Source organism: Thunnus albacares, chromosome 20 (genome assembly GCF_914725855.1).
Source record: "Thunnus albacares chromosome 20, fThuAlb1.1, whole genome shotgun sequence".
Lineage (NCBI taxonomy): Eukaryota > Metazoa > Chordata > Actinopteri > Scombriformes > Scombridae > Thunnus > Thunnus albacares.
In genome coordinates, this window is record NC_058125.1 from 26,764,328 (window position 1) to 26,782,794 (window position 18,467).

Genomic DNA, 18,467 nt, shown 5'->3' on the forward strand with positions numbered 1-18,467 from the left:
GAAGGCAAAAGTTAGACATGGAGTTCCACAAGGTTCTGTACTTGGACCAATACTATTCACCTTATATATGCTTCCTTTATGTAATATTATTAGGAAACACTCCATAATTTTTCATTGTTATGCAGATGACACCCAATTATATTTATCAATGAATCCAGATGAACCCAATCAGTTAAACAAACTCCAAGCATGCCTTAACGACATAAAGACCTGGATGACCTGCAATTTTCTACTACTAAATTCACATAAAACTGAAGTTATTGTGCTTGGCCCTAAACACCTTAGAAACACATTATCTAATGATAAAGCTACTCTGGATGGCATTACCCTGGCCTCCAGCACCACCGTAAGGAATCTGGGAGTTATCTTTGATCAGGATATGTCCTTTAACTCCCACATAAATCAAATCTCAAGGACTGCCTTTTTTCACTTACGTAATATCACAAAAATCAGGCATATCCTGTCGCAAAAAGATGCAGAAAAACTAGTTCATGCATTTGTTACTTCTAGGCTGGATTATTGCAATTCCTTATTATCAGGCTGCCCTAACAAGTCTCTAAAGACTCTCTAACTGGTCCAGAATGCAGCTGCACGTGTTCTGACTAAAACTAGAAAAAGAGATCACATTTCTCCCATTTTAGCTTCGCTACATTGGTTTCCTGTAAAATCTAGAATAGAATTTAAAATCCTTCTCCTAACTTACAAAGCCCTTAATGGTCAGGCACCATCATATCTTGAAGAGCTCATAATACCGTATTATCCCACTAGAACACTGCGCTCCCAGTATGCAGGCTTACTGGTGGTTCCTACAGTCTTTAAAAGTAGAATGGGAGGCAGAGCCTTCAGCTATCAGGCTACTCTTCTATGGAACCATCTACCAGATTCAGTCCGGGGTGCAGACACCCTCTCTATGTTTAAGAGTAGGCTTAAAACTTTCCTTTTTGATAAAGCTTATAGTTAGGGCCGACCAGGCTCGCCTTGGATCAGCCCTTAGTTATGGCTATAGGCCTAGACTGCTGGGGGACTTCCCATGATGCACTGAGCTCCTCTCTCCTCCTCCTCCTCTCCATCTGTATACATTCATGTAACATCAATGCATGTCAATAACTTTACGTCTTCCCCGGAGTTTTTTGTGCTTTCTCATCTCACAGGAACCCCAGGTTCTGGGCTGAGCCTTCGCGGTCCTTCACAGTCCTGATGGCATCCTTCCCTTTCTGTTGATACTTATACTTATTGTTGTTGTTGTGATTGTTGCTCTTCTGTCCCCCCTCCCCCTTTCCCTCTCTCTTTCTCTCTCTAAACCCAACCGGTCAAAGCAGATGGCCGCCCACCAAGAGCCGGGGTCTGCTTGAGGTTTCTACCCGTTAAAGGGGAGTTTTTCCTTACCGCTGTCACCAAGTGCTGCTCATGGGGGAATTGTTGGGTCTCTGTAAATTAAAGAGTATGGTCTTCCCCTGTTCTATGTGAAAAGTGCCTTGAGATGAATTTTGTTGTGATATGACGCTATATAAATAAAAATTGATTGATTGATTGATTGATTGTTGTCAGGTCAATGAAGATGAATCAGTTTGTATATTATATGTGAAATGTGTTGAGACCTCATTTTTTTACGTTATATATATTTTTGTTGTGTTTTTTCTTTTTTTAGTATGTGATTTCAAGATGTTATAATAAAGATGTGAAATTTGAAGTTTGTTTTTTTTTCTCTTTTTTTGGTTTTATTTTATTATTTTTAGATTTTTTTTCGTCCTGTTTTTGGTTGACAAGTTTGTCTGAAAAACATTGACGTGAACTCTGGATGAAAGCTTGAGCGTTCACGTCATGTTGAGACTTAAGAGTCAGAAAGAATTTTCACGTCAGCCTACAAGTTGCAACCCAGAAGTTATTCTTAATAATTGCTTATAACTTATATATAAATGATCAGTAAGTGACTTATTAACCATTAATTAATGCTTATAAATCCTTTATAAACAGTGACTGATCAGAAAGTGGTGCTCAAAGATGAAACATTTGATCTGACTCAATAAATGTTTGATTTATTGAATTTTGTTAACTCAAAGAACATAAAAATGCTGAATAACAATTTTTGTGCTCAAACACTCAAGTATATAAAAGGCAGTGAAGAAAAACTGGATGTATTTTATAAAAATGATTTCTTGACTCAGACCATAAAACTGGATTCATCGAAATCTTTAAGTAAAAAGAAAGGTACAGCTGTTGACATGAGAGATTAATAATGACAAAATAAAACTATATGCAGATAATCGAGTATTTTGTGACAGTTTTGCAGATGTGTGTGAGGTTTGTTTTTCCTGAGTCGACTGATCGGAGCTTTTTGTAGACAAACAAAAGTTAAGTTTACAATCTGCGTTAAACTCATTGTGTTTATCCTGTAATTCTAACAAATGAGTTGAATGTGTTTCCTTCCTCGTAAAACATTTGCAAAACTGTTTGTTCAGTATTTTAAAGTGAGACTAACTTCTGATTAACAGTTGTAAAACAAGTGTAAAAGTAGCACATGTAGGGAAGAGTCATAAAGTCAATTAAATGAATTAGCAATGTCTGTTATACATGTTATATGTCTATATCTATATCTAAAGCTTGCAAACATGAATATAAGCTGTTGATCATTCCACACCAAGTGAAGCACTGGTAACTCATAAATCATGAGGTGCAGAATTGTCCAATATGACGTCACTCCTTGAGATACGGGCTGCAAAAAGCTGGTTGGTTTATCACATGGGAGTGAAAGGAGAGATGAAACCTTTTCTGCAGTGATTTAAGTGCTACTTTAAAGGGAACGTCTGTGTAAAAAATATAAAATCCTCCACTGAGCAGATGGATGTTTGTGTGACTCCTTGGAGGTCCTACTCTGCTCTCTGAGCTCCTTCCTCTTCAGCCGACTCTCCTTCAGCTCTGGAAACACCGAGGTTATAAGAATCCAGCTCAGTGTTCTCTTGTGGGCCTGACTTCTGCCCCCTGCTGGCCTGGAGAGACATGACAACACAGATCTAAGTTACTGCATCACTCCTCTCTTCAGTTCAATATAAACAGGCTGAGTGCTTCATTTCAACCAGTCCTCTAAACAACAAACATGTTTTCAGTACCTTCCGGATGAAATAGATGGCAATGATGAACAACAGCAGAGTCACCAGCAGGACGACCAGTGTGATGATCAGAACTGTTGGATCTGATGAGACACATACAGTCATCTCATTAGATCAAATGACATCATGAGTACAACAGCTCCCATCAAACAGAAACATGGCATGTGCTAGAAAAGTAAATTGGACCATTGTTTTGTGTTTTGTACTATATTCTGGTCCTATATCTGTTTTTTTCAACTTTTTCTTGTTCTTCTTTGAGTCTTACCTCTAACATTACAATTAGGGAGGACCAGCATTTTCTAATCCAAGCAGAAACAAATAAATTAGTCTTGGGCAAGAAAAAGCTGTTTTTAAACGTCATACGTGTATTGTTGGAAATATCACATGTATTAACATCATATGCCAACAAGAAGCTAAGTAATTATGTGTACAGGGCAAAAAAAACAATTTAGTGTTTAGTTCGTCTTTAATATTCCAAATGTGACCTCAATGACTCTTCAAGTGTAAACGAACTACAGGGTTTACTCCCCACCAGAGTCAGAGTCAAAGAAGAGGCAAGATGTCTTGAAGAATCTAAAACAAGTGAAGTATCCCTTGACTTAACTCTTCTGTATCTACTCTGTTTTTTACCATTGTTGTCATTCACTAATTCATTTGCTGTCTTTTACTTTTCACTACAACACAGTTGTTATGGTTCAATAACATTAAAGAAGCCGGGAAGGAAACAGTTTACAGTTCCTTCATCAGATTCTGCCTCAGCTCTCTGTAGGTCGCTGGGTCGGTCCTGCTGCCTGATGACTTTTTATCATGTTTTACAAACATGGAAACAAAGTCAGTGTGACGTCTCAGTTCCACTGAGCTTCACACTCTGCTTCAGCTTACCTGTGACAGTGAGAGACAGCAGACGGCTCTCAGAGGAGAAGTTATGAGAAAAAACATAGATGCCATAAACACAGCTGTAGTTTCCTTGGTGGGCGGGGTCTGCAGCAGGAAACAGGAAGTCAGCAGAGTGATTGACAGCTGGCTGGGTGTAGTTGTGTGCCGTGTTGGAGGAGGTGAAGGTGAGCTGGAAGGAGCCTCCTGGGTACTGAGGCTGGACGGAGCAGCTGATGGTGAAGTTGGAGCCCCGACGCACCAGAAACCCCTGCTGCTGGGCCTCGGAGACCCCGTCCATGGTAGAAGACACAGAGATGATTGGCTGAACCAGCAGGTCTGTAAACACAGAGAGATGATGAATCTTTCTTCCTCTGTGAGAAGCTGAATGTTGTTTTCTCCTCATTTGTTTATTCAAATAAATGAACGTTGATCAGTGAGAGGTGATCACACAACACAGAGAACTCCTACATTCATGTGTAATACAGAGGAGTCAGAGAGCAGAGGAGGAAACAGATTAACATCCTCAGCTGCCTTCAGATCAGACAGAAAACAGCTGCATGTTAATAAGACATTCATACAACACTGCATGCACAACAGAAACAAGTAGTGAACACAACACTGACATATCATCAGCTTTTAAGTTGATATATTGAACTTGTTAGTAAAGAGTTCCTTATTTGTTTATGCAGAAAGCAACAACTGTATTAATTTGTAATGTAGTAGTTTCTTATAAGGTGGATGTGACTGAGCTGCTCAGGAGAACTGCAGGGTGTGTGAGTGAACCACAGCAGGTTGATTAAAGGTGCAGATTGTCTCAGTTTGAGACAATGACAAGCTAACTTCTCTACCCTTTAGGATGCAGTCATCCTGGATAAGTTTACAGTTCAGTCCAATGGAAACCACCGACTATCACTGTGACAGAGGAAGGAAAATATTACTGTCATAGATGATGTCACTGATGGACTTACCTGAGCAGATGAGCTCCACGATGAAGGAAGAGGAACCTGATGATGCACAGTCCCTCAGTGCAGATCCAAACTGAATACAGTCAGGACTGATCCACCATACAGATCCATCTAAGGAATTATTTCTCCTTCCTGTTGAAACAGCAGAGCCACAGTCCAGATCCCTGCAGGCTGAAGCTGCTTCCTTCAGGGTCCAGTCAGAGTCCTGCACTGGTCTCCACTCTGTTCGTTTCACCTCCAGTGTACCTGCACAGCGACTGGCTCCTCCCACCAACCTGACAGGCTCTGAACAGAAACAAGAGAGTCATCAGTAAAAGAATAAAGTGAGTTTCATTAGAACAGAAATGAAGCCAAATCAAAGCTGCAGCTCCTCTTCTACCTGAGCAGGTGAGTCCAACAGCTTTGCCAGGTGAGCAGGTGCTTCTAGCTGAGTCTGATCTTCCACAGTCCAGGAGAGCAGACTCATTGCCTCCACACTGGAACTCTTTGGTCCACATTGGAGCCTCCACTTCTCCATAGAGCGCCCCCTGGAGGACTGAAGGAGCCCCACAGCCGAGCTCCTTACAGACCACCTCTGCATCCTGCTGGTCAAAGTCAGCTTCACACACTGAAGACCACGACTGGTTAAACTGGTTAAACTTAACCTCCAGTCTGCCTGAACACATAGTAGTCCCATTCACCAGCCTGACAGAGTCTGAAGAGAGAAAGATCATTAGCTTCATCAGTATTAACCTCAATATTCATGCTGATAAAGATTATTTCAACTTCAAAAAAGTTATTGATAGAGAGAGAGAGAGAGCACCTTCATACCCTGACACAAGTACACAAATGTACAGAAAATATTGCAAGATGCTATTTGTTGGATTAGAATATTTCTTAGTCTGGCACCATCTTGTGGCAGCATGAGGAATGACACCCTGGTAGACCCCAATGCATGACCTTCTGCCCATTTTTTGTTTGGTTTCAGGAGTAGCAGCTAATGCTATCAGACCAAAGCTCAAACAGTGAACTATAGTTGTTACCACTGATCTGAGGTCAGTACATCTGATCATCTGCTAACACTGTGTTAATGTGAATCACTTAAAAACCTCATACATACAGTATATCAAAACTCAAAATTACTCCTGCTTTCTCTTGTAGTGTGAATATCCGAGCTATACTTTTAATGCTGTGTGTCTGTGCGACGGTAGAATACATTTAATTAAGCATGGTCATTCTTTGTAACATTGGCAGGGGCGTTTGCGGCAGACCCCTTCAATTCCACCAAGAAACTACTTGCACAGGAGCAAAACGGTCACCTGGCATGCTTCAACGAGATGAACTGACTGGTACCTCAAAAACACGTGCAGCGAAGGAGAGAGGGAACAACACCTGGGAGAAGGCAGGGCTTCGATATCTCCACTAGAAATCAGCATCTAGTTTAAAACTATGGAGCAAATCTTGAGGGAGATCCAGGATGTCACTGGGGCTGATAGAACAAGCTTGGCCCCAGGCCCTAGAGGAGTGCCCTACAAGCTCTACAAGACGTGCCTGAGGCTCCTGCAATGCCTGTGGAGGATCCTCAAGGTGATCTGGAGAAGGTCTAAGGTAGGCTAGCAGTGGGGAGTGCTGTGTCTTTGGGTTCCAAAGGTGGAAAACACAAGCAACCCTGAACAGCTCAAGATGATCTCAGACCTCAGCAGTGAACTTATAATGATACTGATATCTTCCTGATGGTGTAACTCAGAAGAACTCCTACATTAACACCTCAGTTCAGAAAGGGAAGTCCTGAAGGTCCCAGGGGGCACTGAGCATACAGGAGTGGTCACTCAGCTGATCAGAGAGGTGTAGGAAGGTCACGGAGACCTGTCTGCTATAAGGCTGGACCTCGCCAAAGCCTATGGCTCTATACTACACAAGCTGGTGGAAACATGGACTTCCAGTACAGCTTTGAGCTGAGCTGACACAAGGGGAGTAGATGATCAGTGTGTTATTAATATGTATCACAGTTTGATTATGATGGACTCTTTGTTTACCTAAGCTGCTGTTGGTACTGTTACAGAGGTTGATGGTGAGGTTGTTGATGATGTTCAGAAGAGATGAGAAGTGACTAAGCGTGTACACGTGGTTTTTAATAGGGTCTGAGGCGATGACCCTCAGCTGAGCCTCCTTTGCATTCCCTACACCTGAAAGAAAAAATACTGTTAAAACCGTGCCTTAAAAAATGATTCTGTTCTTGGGTGCTGGAACGCATGAACACATATTTTTATTATTTAAGACAGTGGAAAATGCAAAATATAAGGCAGATTTTAAAGTGCATGTTCCAAATATTCCCCCCGAAAATGTGCGAAGATATAAAATACCAGTCAAATGTTTGGACACACCTTCCCACTCACTTGAATGAGAAAGTGTGACCAAACCTTTGACTGGTGCTGTAGAGGAATCAGCAAATAAGTTCAGATTGAACCACCTTCTTGGGTGCTGGAATGCAGGGAAATATATTTTTATTATCTTTGACAAAGGAAAATGCTAAATGTACGGTAGTTTTTAAAGCGCATGTTCCAGTTTTTGACCGTACATAACATGTATAATGTGTAAATGTGATAGTTGGTAATAATGTGTTAAAGTTTGGAATACAACATCAGTCAGTAATGGACCAGGCTCAATGTAACGTCAAATAAATTTTCATTCAGTATTTTCCCTGCATCCTGTGGACTTGTGAGTACATTTGGTTTCCACAAGAAAAGTGGATTTAATTCAGTGGAACGCAAGTCAAAACTCAGATACTTTACAGATTAAGAGGCCTGAAACTTGGAACATAGTAAAACGGACACTATACCAATAGCGTAGACCTCAATGCCAGTGTCTTTCAGGTGCTGCGAGGCGAGGGATACGTTGTCGCTGGACTCTCCATCAGTAATCAGGATAGCAACTTTGTGGGAGTCTGCACGCATTCCCACATTGGGTTTAAAGTTGTTATGGAGGATGTGGTACAGAGCTTTTCCTGTATGATAGTAATAAAGAGGATTTAAAAGGTGCAGAGTTGAAAAGCTGACTGTTGCAATGACTGTTAAGTGACTGACAGTTGGAGCACTTCCACAACCTTGTTAAAAATATCTGTTTCTCTGATAAAAAGTCAAATCTAGAAGCCTGTAGACATAAAAACTGAGAGAGAAAGTTAACTATGACTCCCAAAATGCATTTCAGTTGGAAAAATCCAATCACAGAGCTTCAAATTCTATTGTGAGACACTCAAATCATTATGATTTTGAATGTTGTGATTGTATTATTATAATTATTATAATCACTATCACTATAACAGCAGCAGCAACCTTTGATTCATAATATTATAGCATGATACTATATAATAATGTAATATCTCAATATTAATAATATAATAATATTACAATTATTATTATCATATTACAATTATAATTATTATTACAATCAGACAGCGTGTTGTTAAATCACCTGTGTTGGTACCTCCTTTTGGCTGTTGCAGCTTGGCCATGGCCTCCAGCAGGGATTGTTTGGTCTGGTGGGTGTTCAGCTGCCACTCCGTCTTTGGGTTGCTACTGTACTGAACCAGACCTGCAGAAAACACACAGAAATGTGTAAAACTGACACACTGACCAAGCTTTTGTTTTTAAATGATAATGAGAATAGCAATGATAATAATGAGTATGAGAATAATAATTTGCATTGTGTGTTCTTGAACAGATGCATTGGTTTATTACAATTATTATTGTTATTATCTTGTCAGAATCATTAGCTCCGACACACATCACATGTCTCACGCGCACTCATGCCTGAACAAATCTGCATATGCAAAGAAGGACCAAAGGGCTTAAAGGACCATTCCAGCAGTTCTGTCCAGTAGAACTAACAGGCTAACAGGCTAATAACCCCTGAGTCTACTGTCTGACTCTAGTATATGAACGAATCTGGTGAGGCCTGAAGCCCCTGAGTGTCTCTTTGGTATTCTGCGGCATACGGGCAGCAGTTCAGCATGTACAGGAAGTGTTGAGGGCAGTGATTATGTATGAGAGCTGATATCAGTATCAGCAACAGCTGAGTCCAGTCAGGTTGAGTCGAGTCTAGTATGAAGGTTGATGGTACTGAACGTTCAGCAATGAGCGCATAAACCTACAGTAAAAACGTGTCAGTCAGTCACCACCTGCACTGTTTAAAGCGAGCTAAATGTTGTCACACAGAAGTCAAGTGAGTTTTTAATACAGTTTAACGTTGTAATTCCTCCATTTTTATCGCTGACATCTAGTCTGGTAACATATAAAAGCAGAGCAGGAAGGAGAAGGTGAGGGCTTTTATTAGTTTACATACTAGTTAATAAACAAAAAGTAGTTAGAAAAGAAGAAAGGACAAGAAAATGTCTTGAGCTCCAACAAGAAGACAATTCCTCTTTCTACAGAACGACTGTAGAAAGTTGATGCTGTGGATGAACCAACATGACAAAGTTGTGCATCCCTCCTAGCTAGAATGTTTTGTTCAGAAATGTGGTGTGCTTCACAGAGTCTGTTCAGTCAGAACATCTGTCCTGCTAACTGATCCAACACGGACCTACACAGAAGGAATGTACAGTATATCTCCACCATGGAAATCAGTGTCTGGATAAAAGATTGTTTTACAAGCTGAGTCATAATTACTATGAGCAGTAGCAGTAGTAATAGTAATAGTAATAGTACCAGGATCAGTAGTGTTAATAGTTGTTGTAGTAAAAATATTACCGATCTGGACTTTGTCAGGGCCGATGTTGAAGTTGTTGACTGTTTGATTTAGAAAGGACTTAATGTTTTCATAATCTTTAGAGCTGATGCTCCCAGATCCGTCGACTAACAGCACGATGTCAGCCTTGGCTGTGCTTTCACACTGAGAACCTGGAGGAAAACAGAGGATTGTGGGATATAAGACACAAGAGACCAAATATAGAAGCGAGACTAAGGCTTTGTCTGAAATCACTCACTATTTACTACAAATGCACTCTATTAAGTAGTGAATGAGTGAACCAGGGAGGGATTTCAGACACATCCTGAAAGTCTACAGTCATGCTAACAGCACTGTGAGACTGTACACAGTGGTGTTTTGAGTTAAATGCTAACATGCTAACATTTAGCAAGTATAATGTTTACCATGTTAACCATCTTAGTTCAGCATGTCAGCACACTCACATTTGACAATTAACACCAAATCAAAAATACAGCTGTGTCATTAGTTTTGAGACTATTTGAACATGAACCAAACTTCATCCATTCTCAGCTGCTTATTTAAGTGCTGGTCCTCCTGGGGGATCCAGAGGTGTTCCCAGACCAGATGAGATACATATAATCCCTCCAGCGTGTTCTGCACTGAGGTCTCCTACCAGTTGGATGAGCCTGAACACCTCCAAAGGAGGCGCCTATTCTCTCTTTCTCTCTTTTTACCTGTTGATTGGTGTTTATCTTCAGCCTGGAGTCCTGGAGAGAAAATCAGAAATTTCACATTTAGATCGGAGCAGAGCTGTGAACTGAACAAACACAGAGCTGTTTCTGGACATCTGGAGGCTCTAGAAGAGACAGACAGCAAGCTAGACATCTTAAGAAAGGGTGTTTGTTCTGGTCTGAATCAATGGATGCGTTTGTAAACTTTGTTCTGTTTCTTTACACACAGAAAGAAATCTAAGCGAACCAAAAATCATCACTAAAAGCCAGGTGAGAATGTTCTCTCTTCTCATTGGTCAGATGTGTCTGGGGCGGGAGTGAGAACATAAACACAGGAAGAAGGTCCCGAAGAAGCTCCGATCTGCCCAAATACCAAGAAGACAATGTACTTGGTTGTTAGTTCAGGTCGGACCTTGTTGATTTCACTCATCAACATCCCAGCATGCAAAGCGGCCCTGGCCACGGGAACCATTTAGCTCAACTTGAAGCCTTGTAGTTCGTCAGATGGAGGCCGCATCACGTTTCCACCACTAATGAACCAAGACCACTTCCTCTAAAGGATCTCTGTGAAGTTATTTTGGTCTGAGGACGTTTGCTGTGTTCAGATCTGCCTGAATGAATTGAACCTGTAACATAATATGTAAACTTTGAACCAACATCTTGGTAAATGAGTTTGTTATTCCAACTAAATCCAAATATGATGGAGACAAATAAAACAGTTAAACTACTGCTAAAGGTAGCTTAGCTTAGCTTAGCTTAGGAGAGTAGCAGTAACTTCCACCTGAGCTGTTGAATCAAGTGGAATTCATGTGATTTTGTTTTTATTACACTTCATATGTAAATGTATTAAAATTTACATTTATTATACCTGTTTCAATTTAATTTTACAGTATACCTGGCCTGGAAGATACAGCAAAACATACTTTTCATCATACAATATGTTAAGTTTATTTTCTATAAATAAAGAAAGCTGGATGAAACATGATATATTGTTGAAGTTACATTTCCCTTACATCCAGACTGCAGTATGAGGTACTCTCAATTATTTTAGGGTGAAATAATCCTCATGAAAACACAAAAAAATCCAACAAAAAAACAAAGAAATTTAAGGAGCAAACGTCTCTCTTCGTCTTTGCCGGTCAGCCTGAAACTTTAAGACCTTTTTTCTTGACCTCACTGCTTCTACTTTCTGTTTCTTCTCTGAAGAGCAGCAGATGAGATGAACACATGAACACAAACTCAACAGAGTTGCATGCATGCAGAGTTAAAGGAAAACTATGGTTCATTAAAACTTGTGTTTGTCTCACATGTTGGTTTGTTTTCTGTCTGATCATCTGACTGCTATCAGACCTATCAGACGTGTTTTTTAGTGATGTCACCATGTTCACAGATCTCAGATATTAAAGGCCCCATGAGACGAAGTTAGAGCATCTTTAGCTTCTGTATTGTGATGTATGTCCCAGTGATAGTGAGAGGTGTACAGTTACTAGTTTAGTTAGTTTAAATCAAATCCTTTGCACTTGATTGGACTGCTAAAAAGTGGGCAGGGCTTTGAGTTTAGTGCGACATGCAGCTTCTTAAGGAAACAGAGCCACAGAGGACGCTTGGCTCCACACACATCTTCCTCACCTGTTGAAGGAAGGACTCTTTTTAGTGTCTGGTATGTACTGGGTCAAACACACCGAGCGCTCATGAATCCCCGACTTTTCCCGCTCATACTGCCCACGCCCACTCACTGTTATCGTAGGGTACTGCTCACGCTGCCTGCTATGGTGGTGCTGTCCACTCAAAACATAGTAAGTGGGAAAACCAATGAATGAGCGGGAATCATTGTCTCAAACGAGGATGTCAATAAGTGACTCTAGACAGCCTGGCAGCTACTCACTGAACAAGATCAAATGAACCGTTCTCTCTAACTGGGACGTATGAGTGAATGAGGAGCCATTGAATCGCACTTGAGTCAAGACAGATGGCAGGTTACATTGAACAAGACTGAACAAAGTGCTCTTGAACTACCCAGTGAACAATAACTGGGATTTCAATGTTGATTTCGAGTTGAAAACTGGGTGATATTCAGTCTTGGTTTCAGTCTGTCTTCAACCAGCTAAAATGCGGTTACAACATCAACGTGTCACAAAACACACATTTGTTTAATCTTTTTGATCATTTGTTCAGTTGTAGCTTGAAAGAGAAGTGATATTGATTAGTGTGAAGGCATTTCTCCAAAGTTATATTGCACTGGTAGGTAAAATGTGGTCTACATGAAGACGTAATTCCAATGCATTAAACTTTAATATAAAATGTCAAAAATATGGAACTATATAGTAGGAGTGGAGCAGAATCCAAATCTGGTATTTTTGGTGCAGTGGTCAGCGCAGTCGTCTGTGGTGTGAGAGACTGGGATTTAAGACCCGATGTTGGAACCCTCTTTCGCTAGACCATATTTCACCGGGATTTTCAATAATGAAATTTTACTTCCTCTACAATGTGCAAATAATAGCAACTGTCATTTTGGACCCTAAGTAAGAAACCACAAACAAATTTCTTAGTTGAAAGCCAGAAATTGCAAATCCTGGTGAAATATGGTCTAAATGTGAATGTTTAATCAACGTAAAGTAAATAGTCAAATAGTCGGTGAAAAAACCTTCACTTTGAAACCTGTTATGAATGTCTTTTCACCGGTGACCATAGCCATTTTTTGGCTTTTCAAAGGGAAAATGCTCACGGGGTTGACCGGTAATGCATTGAACAGGTTTTATGGGGCGGGCAGCACTAGTTGCCGAACCTGCATGTGCTATAACGGAGTGTCACGGAGAAATTGACGGCTTATTTTGCAAAAGTATCGAAACTCGACAGGTTACATGTATCAAATTGAAGGAATCGAAAGAATTGGTCCACCGATCACTATTAGCTAATACGACCCACAAACGGTGAAGTGTGGTTTAATATGATGGGTGTGGCTAGCTACTCGCCCAAAGTCACATTTGATTGGATGAACTTTTGTAAACACCCCTGAGCGCAGGACGAGTCATTAAACATTTGAAACCATTTTAGGAAGAGAGAAGACAGGGATTTTGATGTAAAAATAGTCTGATACCACAGACCAGCCTTGTAATCCCAAATGTCTGTGACTGATTGAGTCACTGACTGAGTGATGGAGTTGCACCATTGGTGCAGATGGCCTAGTGTTGGAGTTTCCCCATTGGCCGTTGCACTTTCAAAATGACTTGGAACAAACAGTTTCTATTAAGTCCTCAGGGGGCATGTAGAGTGGAGCCCTGAGCACAGCTCACTCTCCGCCGGACTTAGAGAATCCTCACATTGTGAGGATATAAATCTTCACAGTCACATTCCCATAACATAAATCATTAAATCTTAAAATGAAGACTCTGTGTAAAGGATTTTGATTGTTTTAACAATCTTTAAGCAATGACAAGTGGAAACTTTTACGGGTTAAGTGTGAGAAAAAGTTTGACAGAGTTACAGGAACCGGCTCAAACACGTATAAAAATGAAAGTGTTTTGCAACAGTCAGTCCTATATGTGACAAGAAATGCTCTGATGTTGCCATGGTAACAGAAGTATACTCTAATGTAACTGTAATCTCACATCAGATGTTAATCAGTTAGTTTGTCCTCAAATGTTTTCCTGTCACAGAAAAACCTCTCATCTTAAGTTTGTTCACATTAAAACAAAACAATGTTTTTTGTCATTCAGGAAGTTTGTGCAGCTGATTTGAAGGAACATTTTGAGAGGATTAAAATATGTTTTCACGTGTCATGTTAATAGTTTTATTATTAAAAAGAAGAAAAAAGTCTTAAAAAAGGTTAGGGTAAGTCTCCAGGAAATTAATGTCTATGTAATGTCCCCAAAAGTGACCTACGGCAATGTGTGTTTGTGTGTGTGTGTGTGTGTGTGTGTGTGTGTGTGTGTATACTTGTATTCCTAAAGTTGTGGGGACATAAATCTGCTGGACTGGACAGCTCCCAGGTGTGAATGTGTAACTGTGTGAATGTGATCAGGGTGTTCCTGAAAAAGACAGCACTGCTCTCAGTGAAACTCCCCTGAATAAAAACAGAGTGGCTCATGAAGAGTTAACAGTTAAGATACATGACTTCTTGTAGCAGACAGTCTCACCCACTTAAGGCAGTGATTGGTCAGGTGTGTGCAGGTGTGAAAGTGGCTTGAACTTCACTTGTCAATTACTTCTGTCAGGTTTCATGTCACCATCAGAGTGCAACACTGTGAATGTCTTCCAGGAGAAACTGTGTGATGTGTATTTTGTATATGTGCATCAGTATGTATGTATAAGTACACATATAACTTTCCTGTAGCTCCTGATGCTTTCATGTAAATGTTTACTGGGCTACACTGTTATATGGAAGCTCTTTTATGTCAGATTACAGCAACAAAATAACACATCAAATGATTAAAACACATCAAATAATGTAAAATCCAAACATCCTAAATAAACAGCTCCAACAATCCACAGTCACCCATCTGATAATGAACACAGAGGTAGAATAATAAAAAGTCACTTATTAAATGAGAAAAGTCCAAAAAAGAACCTCCTCACAAATGAAATTCAGCTGCATTTTTTTTATTTTCAGGTCTATGTTTAACTTTCACCACCAGATGTCACAATTTCATTATTTAAGAAGGGTCTTCCTCATGTGTTGCTCATGTCCTGCACCGGCCTGTCAATCAAACCTGCCTTCAAAGTCCCTCCCTGTTCTTCTTAATGTATCGATGGCCAAAGCGGAAAACCTCCTATCTGCAGAATTTCCTGATTGGCAGATTTCATTTGGATGATGAGAACAAGGAAGGCTGCTCAGCTGCAAGATAATCCCGCCCTTCGTTGTGACAGAAAAGTCACCTGGCGAAAACCTCCTATCAGGTTCGCTGGGAACATGTTGAGGCACAAAACCTCCTATCTGCATCATCACCAGACCGAGCTGAATTCTGACCGGGCCTAGTATACCGGGCGGCTGCTAACCATTTGGAGGCCATAAGCATAATTGGTCATGTGGGCTCAGTTTTCTCTTCTTCAATTTTTCAGGTTTTTTTCAGAGATTCATGTTGTCTCTTACTTGCCATCAAGTAAGAGACAGGCGGAGCTAGACTCTCAGCACAGAGGGGGTGAAGCATTCTCAAGGGGCCTTTCTAAAACACTCATTTTAAAATTCACAACTGTAAAATAGCTGATATATCTTATTCATAATCACAAATTGTTATTGAGCCATGCAAGCCTATATCTCAGGAAACATACAGTGAAGCCACTTTGAGACAAGCTTGCTCTGAAGAACAAAAAAGAAAACAGGTTGCCAGCTGCGTTCAAATGTTTCAGCACTGAGGACAGCATGTGGTGCTCTACATACACCGACTGACCAACAGTTCAGCACCACCACCAATAGATAGAGACAAGCCAGGTGCTCTGTCTCCGCACCATGACTTTCTAACACGGGAATAACATAAACATAAAATAGACACAGCGGTCTACAACACTACAAGGTCTATTCAAATACAAAGAGGACGGTCTACAACACCACAGGCAGTGACACAGACAGGTGCTGAGATGCAGTAAACATGGAGTTAAACATATTAATCTAACATTATGACTGATTTCTTCATAAGCAACTTTTAAGTTAATAAAGACTAATTATGGATGTTTCACTCACCAGTTGTTGTCCCTGCTTAGACTGCTGTAGTTTAGTCCATTTGTGTATTTCTCCATCCTCCATGGAACAAAATAATCTGAACAGTTTAACAAACTTTGTACATTTCATGGTCCCTTTTTAAAACTTCATCCTCCTCTCCTTCATGGTGGCAAACCTGCCTACCACTTAGTCCTTATTAGTGTTTATGTCCCGCTCAACACGCAGCAAAGTGAGCTTGGATAGTTTGGCTTCATCCACACACGAATGCAAACAGCTCTTAATGAGCCTCAGAAGGCAGAAACTTTGTCTGACAAGTTTCATTCATAAACATAAAAAGACGCGAATATCTCATATTTTGGATAAAGTTTTCAGCGAAATTACGCCGGGACTCCACCAAGAGCGCGTGCGCCGCGTTCCGGTTCCGACGTGGTGTTGCTCCGTCCTCTGCACAGTCCGAGGCGGGGCGTCTTCACTACGGGGAAGCCTTCCGCCGTTTAAAGTCAGTTGCACTCCTCCTACAGTAATTACGGCAGCCTAGTCAAAGCTGATAAAGTCCCTAAAGGCTACCGTAATTACTGCAGTAGCAGGGCAACTAAACTGCCCAATTTTGTTAACTTGCTCCTTGATTTTTGTGCTTCTGCTATGGTTAAGTAGGCTACGTAGTTAAATGGTTTCTTTATTCATCAGTTTTAATTGCGTTTAATGTTGATATACGACCAGGAGTCTGCATGTGTCTGACTTCCTGCCCAGCTCGATCTGCTGTGTTGCTTGAGGCGGCTTCCGTAAAAAATAGACAAGGCACCTATCTTTGTGTTAAAATGTAAAACTCTGCGTATGCGGAGCAGTGGCATTGCTAGTACACTACAATGTAGTGACTATTACATTTACTACACTGGCCCATCTTTTTACCTGAAAACAAACTTTTATTTTTACTTTAATTTTAATTAACTAAATTTAGGGCATTGTTTTGTAGAACCTCTTCCAACTCGCACCAAGTGCAAAAGCTCCTATCTGCAAAATGATCCAGGAAAAGTGGGGAAAAACCTCCTATCCGCACTTTGCAAGGCACTAATATCTAGTCGGTATTGTTAACACATAATATATTATGTATTGAGTATCCCTAACAAATAGCATTCTGGAAGAAAACAACAAGTGACGGTCACATGACCGACAAACACAGCCCGAAGACGTCCGTAGGATTTTACATTTATATGCTTTGAATTTTCATTATTAGATGATGAACACATGAATTATTGGTTTGTTAGTAGAAGTTAAAGAGATAAAACTCATTACAGCAAGTATCAGAACTTTTACTGGACACACTTCACTACATTTTACTGACCATGTTGACTTTTACTGCAGTTTTCAAAGCTGCTGTTTGACTTGAACTCAGTATTTTTACATTACAGCAGAGTCTTACCTGAGCTCCACAGCAGCAGCAACAGCATCAGCAGGTGATCCATGTCCAGGTAGACGTCTGTCTCCGTCTCTGTGTCGTCTCTCTCTGCTCGTCTGTTGGACTCATCGTGTCTTTTTATGTTAATCAGATGTGGTGTTTACCCTGAATCCTTTATCTCATCATCAGCTTCATGTGGTTTCTGACAGGACGCTGCTGGCTGAAATGACTCTGAGCTGCTGTAAGTGACTCAGTGAATCTAACCCAGCAAACATTTGTTGGACAGTGATGTTGTGTCCCTGACCAAAAATGGTTCTGGTTGGACTCCAAAAACAGCAACATGTACATGAAAGTCAAATCATGAAACTCAAGTCGAATTGCTTTTTAGTGGACATGTGCACATATTTGGAATATAGATATCCATGTGTAAGTGTCAATTTCTCGTTCTAGTGATTATCAGCTCTGGTCCAATATTGGTTTAAAAACTGTTGTGAGCAGATGTCACAGGGTGTCGACCTTTCCATGTTCAGAAAAACTCCACCTGGACGTGACTTTAAAAACACTTCAAATCCTCAAAGTTTCACTGCAACTCATCTATTGGTGTTCTGTTTTTTTATTATTCATACAAAACCCTTTTAAAAAATTCTTAAATTGGTTGAGAGCAGATTGTCCTAGAGGGACGTCCTCTCTCCGTAGAATCAACATCATTGGGCATCATACATTTTTAATAGTTTAGCAATGGTGTGAGCTTTATCTGGGTTAATAAAAGTTTTGAAGGGTTTATTATTGAGTCACATATCTTCATACCTTTGGTAATTTATGATTGATATGAGCAGAGTGTCACCCTGTCTCTTGAGAATACATACAGTTCACCACGAGGGTTACTGAGGATGAGCTGCTTGCTGAGTTTGAAAAGAAACAAGACAAATGGTGCAAAAATAATGTTGTTGGGTAAGTTTGATTTTAAAGTTTGCTCTTATGTTGGCATGTATGTTCTATAATGCTCATATTGATGATATATTCAGTGATTTAGAACCTCTGGTTTCCTCACAG

The 18,467-nt window shown here is 40.4% G+C and overlaps 2 protein-coding genes across 2 annotated transcripts in view; one reads left to right on the plus strand and one right to left on the minus strand.

Moving 5' to 3' along the window:
* The window catches only part of LOC122971137 (microfibril-associated glycoprotein 4-like), a 750,976-nt gene that overhangs the window by 288,144 nt on the left and 444,365 nt on the right, over positions 1–18,467 (plus strand). The gene's annotated exons all lie outside the window — the stretch shown is intronic.
* The window catches only part of LOC122971759 (collagen alpha-1(XII) chain-like), a 59,191-nt gene that overhangs the window by 16,723 nt on the left and 24,001 nt on the right, over positions 1–18,467 (minus strand). The window contains exons 7-11 of the mRNA XM_044338499.1: positions 10,366–10,398; positions 9,673–9,822; positions 8,399–8,518; positions 7,767–7,931; positions 6,964–7,113 (exon numbers count right to left, since the gene is read on the minus strand). Of these exons, the coding sequence (XP_044194434.1) occupies positions 6,964–7,113; positions 7,767–7,931; positions 8,399–8,518; positions 9,673–9,822; positions 10,366–10,398 (618 nt within the window). The remainder of the gene's footprint in view (positions 1–6,963; positions 7,114–7,766; positions 7,932–8,398; positions 8,519–9,672; positions 9,823–10,365; positions 10,399–18,467) is intronic.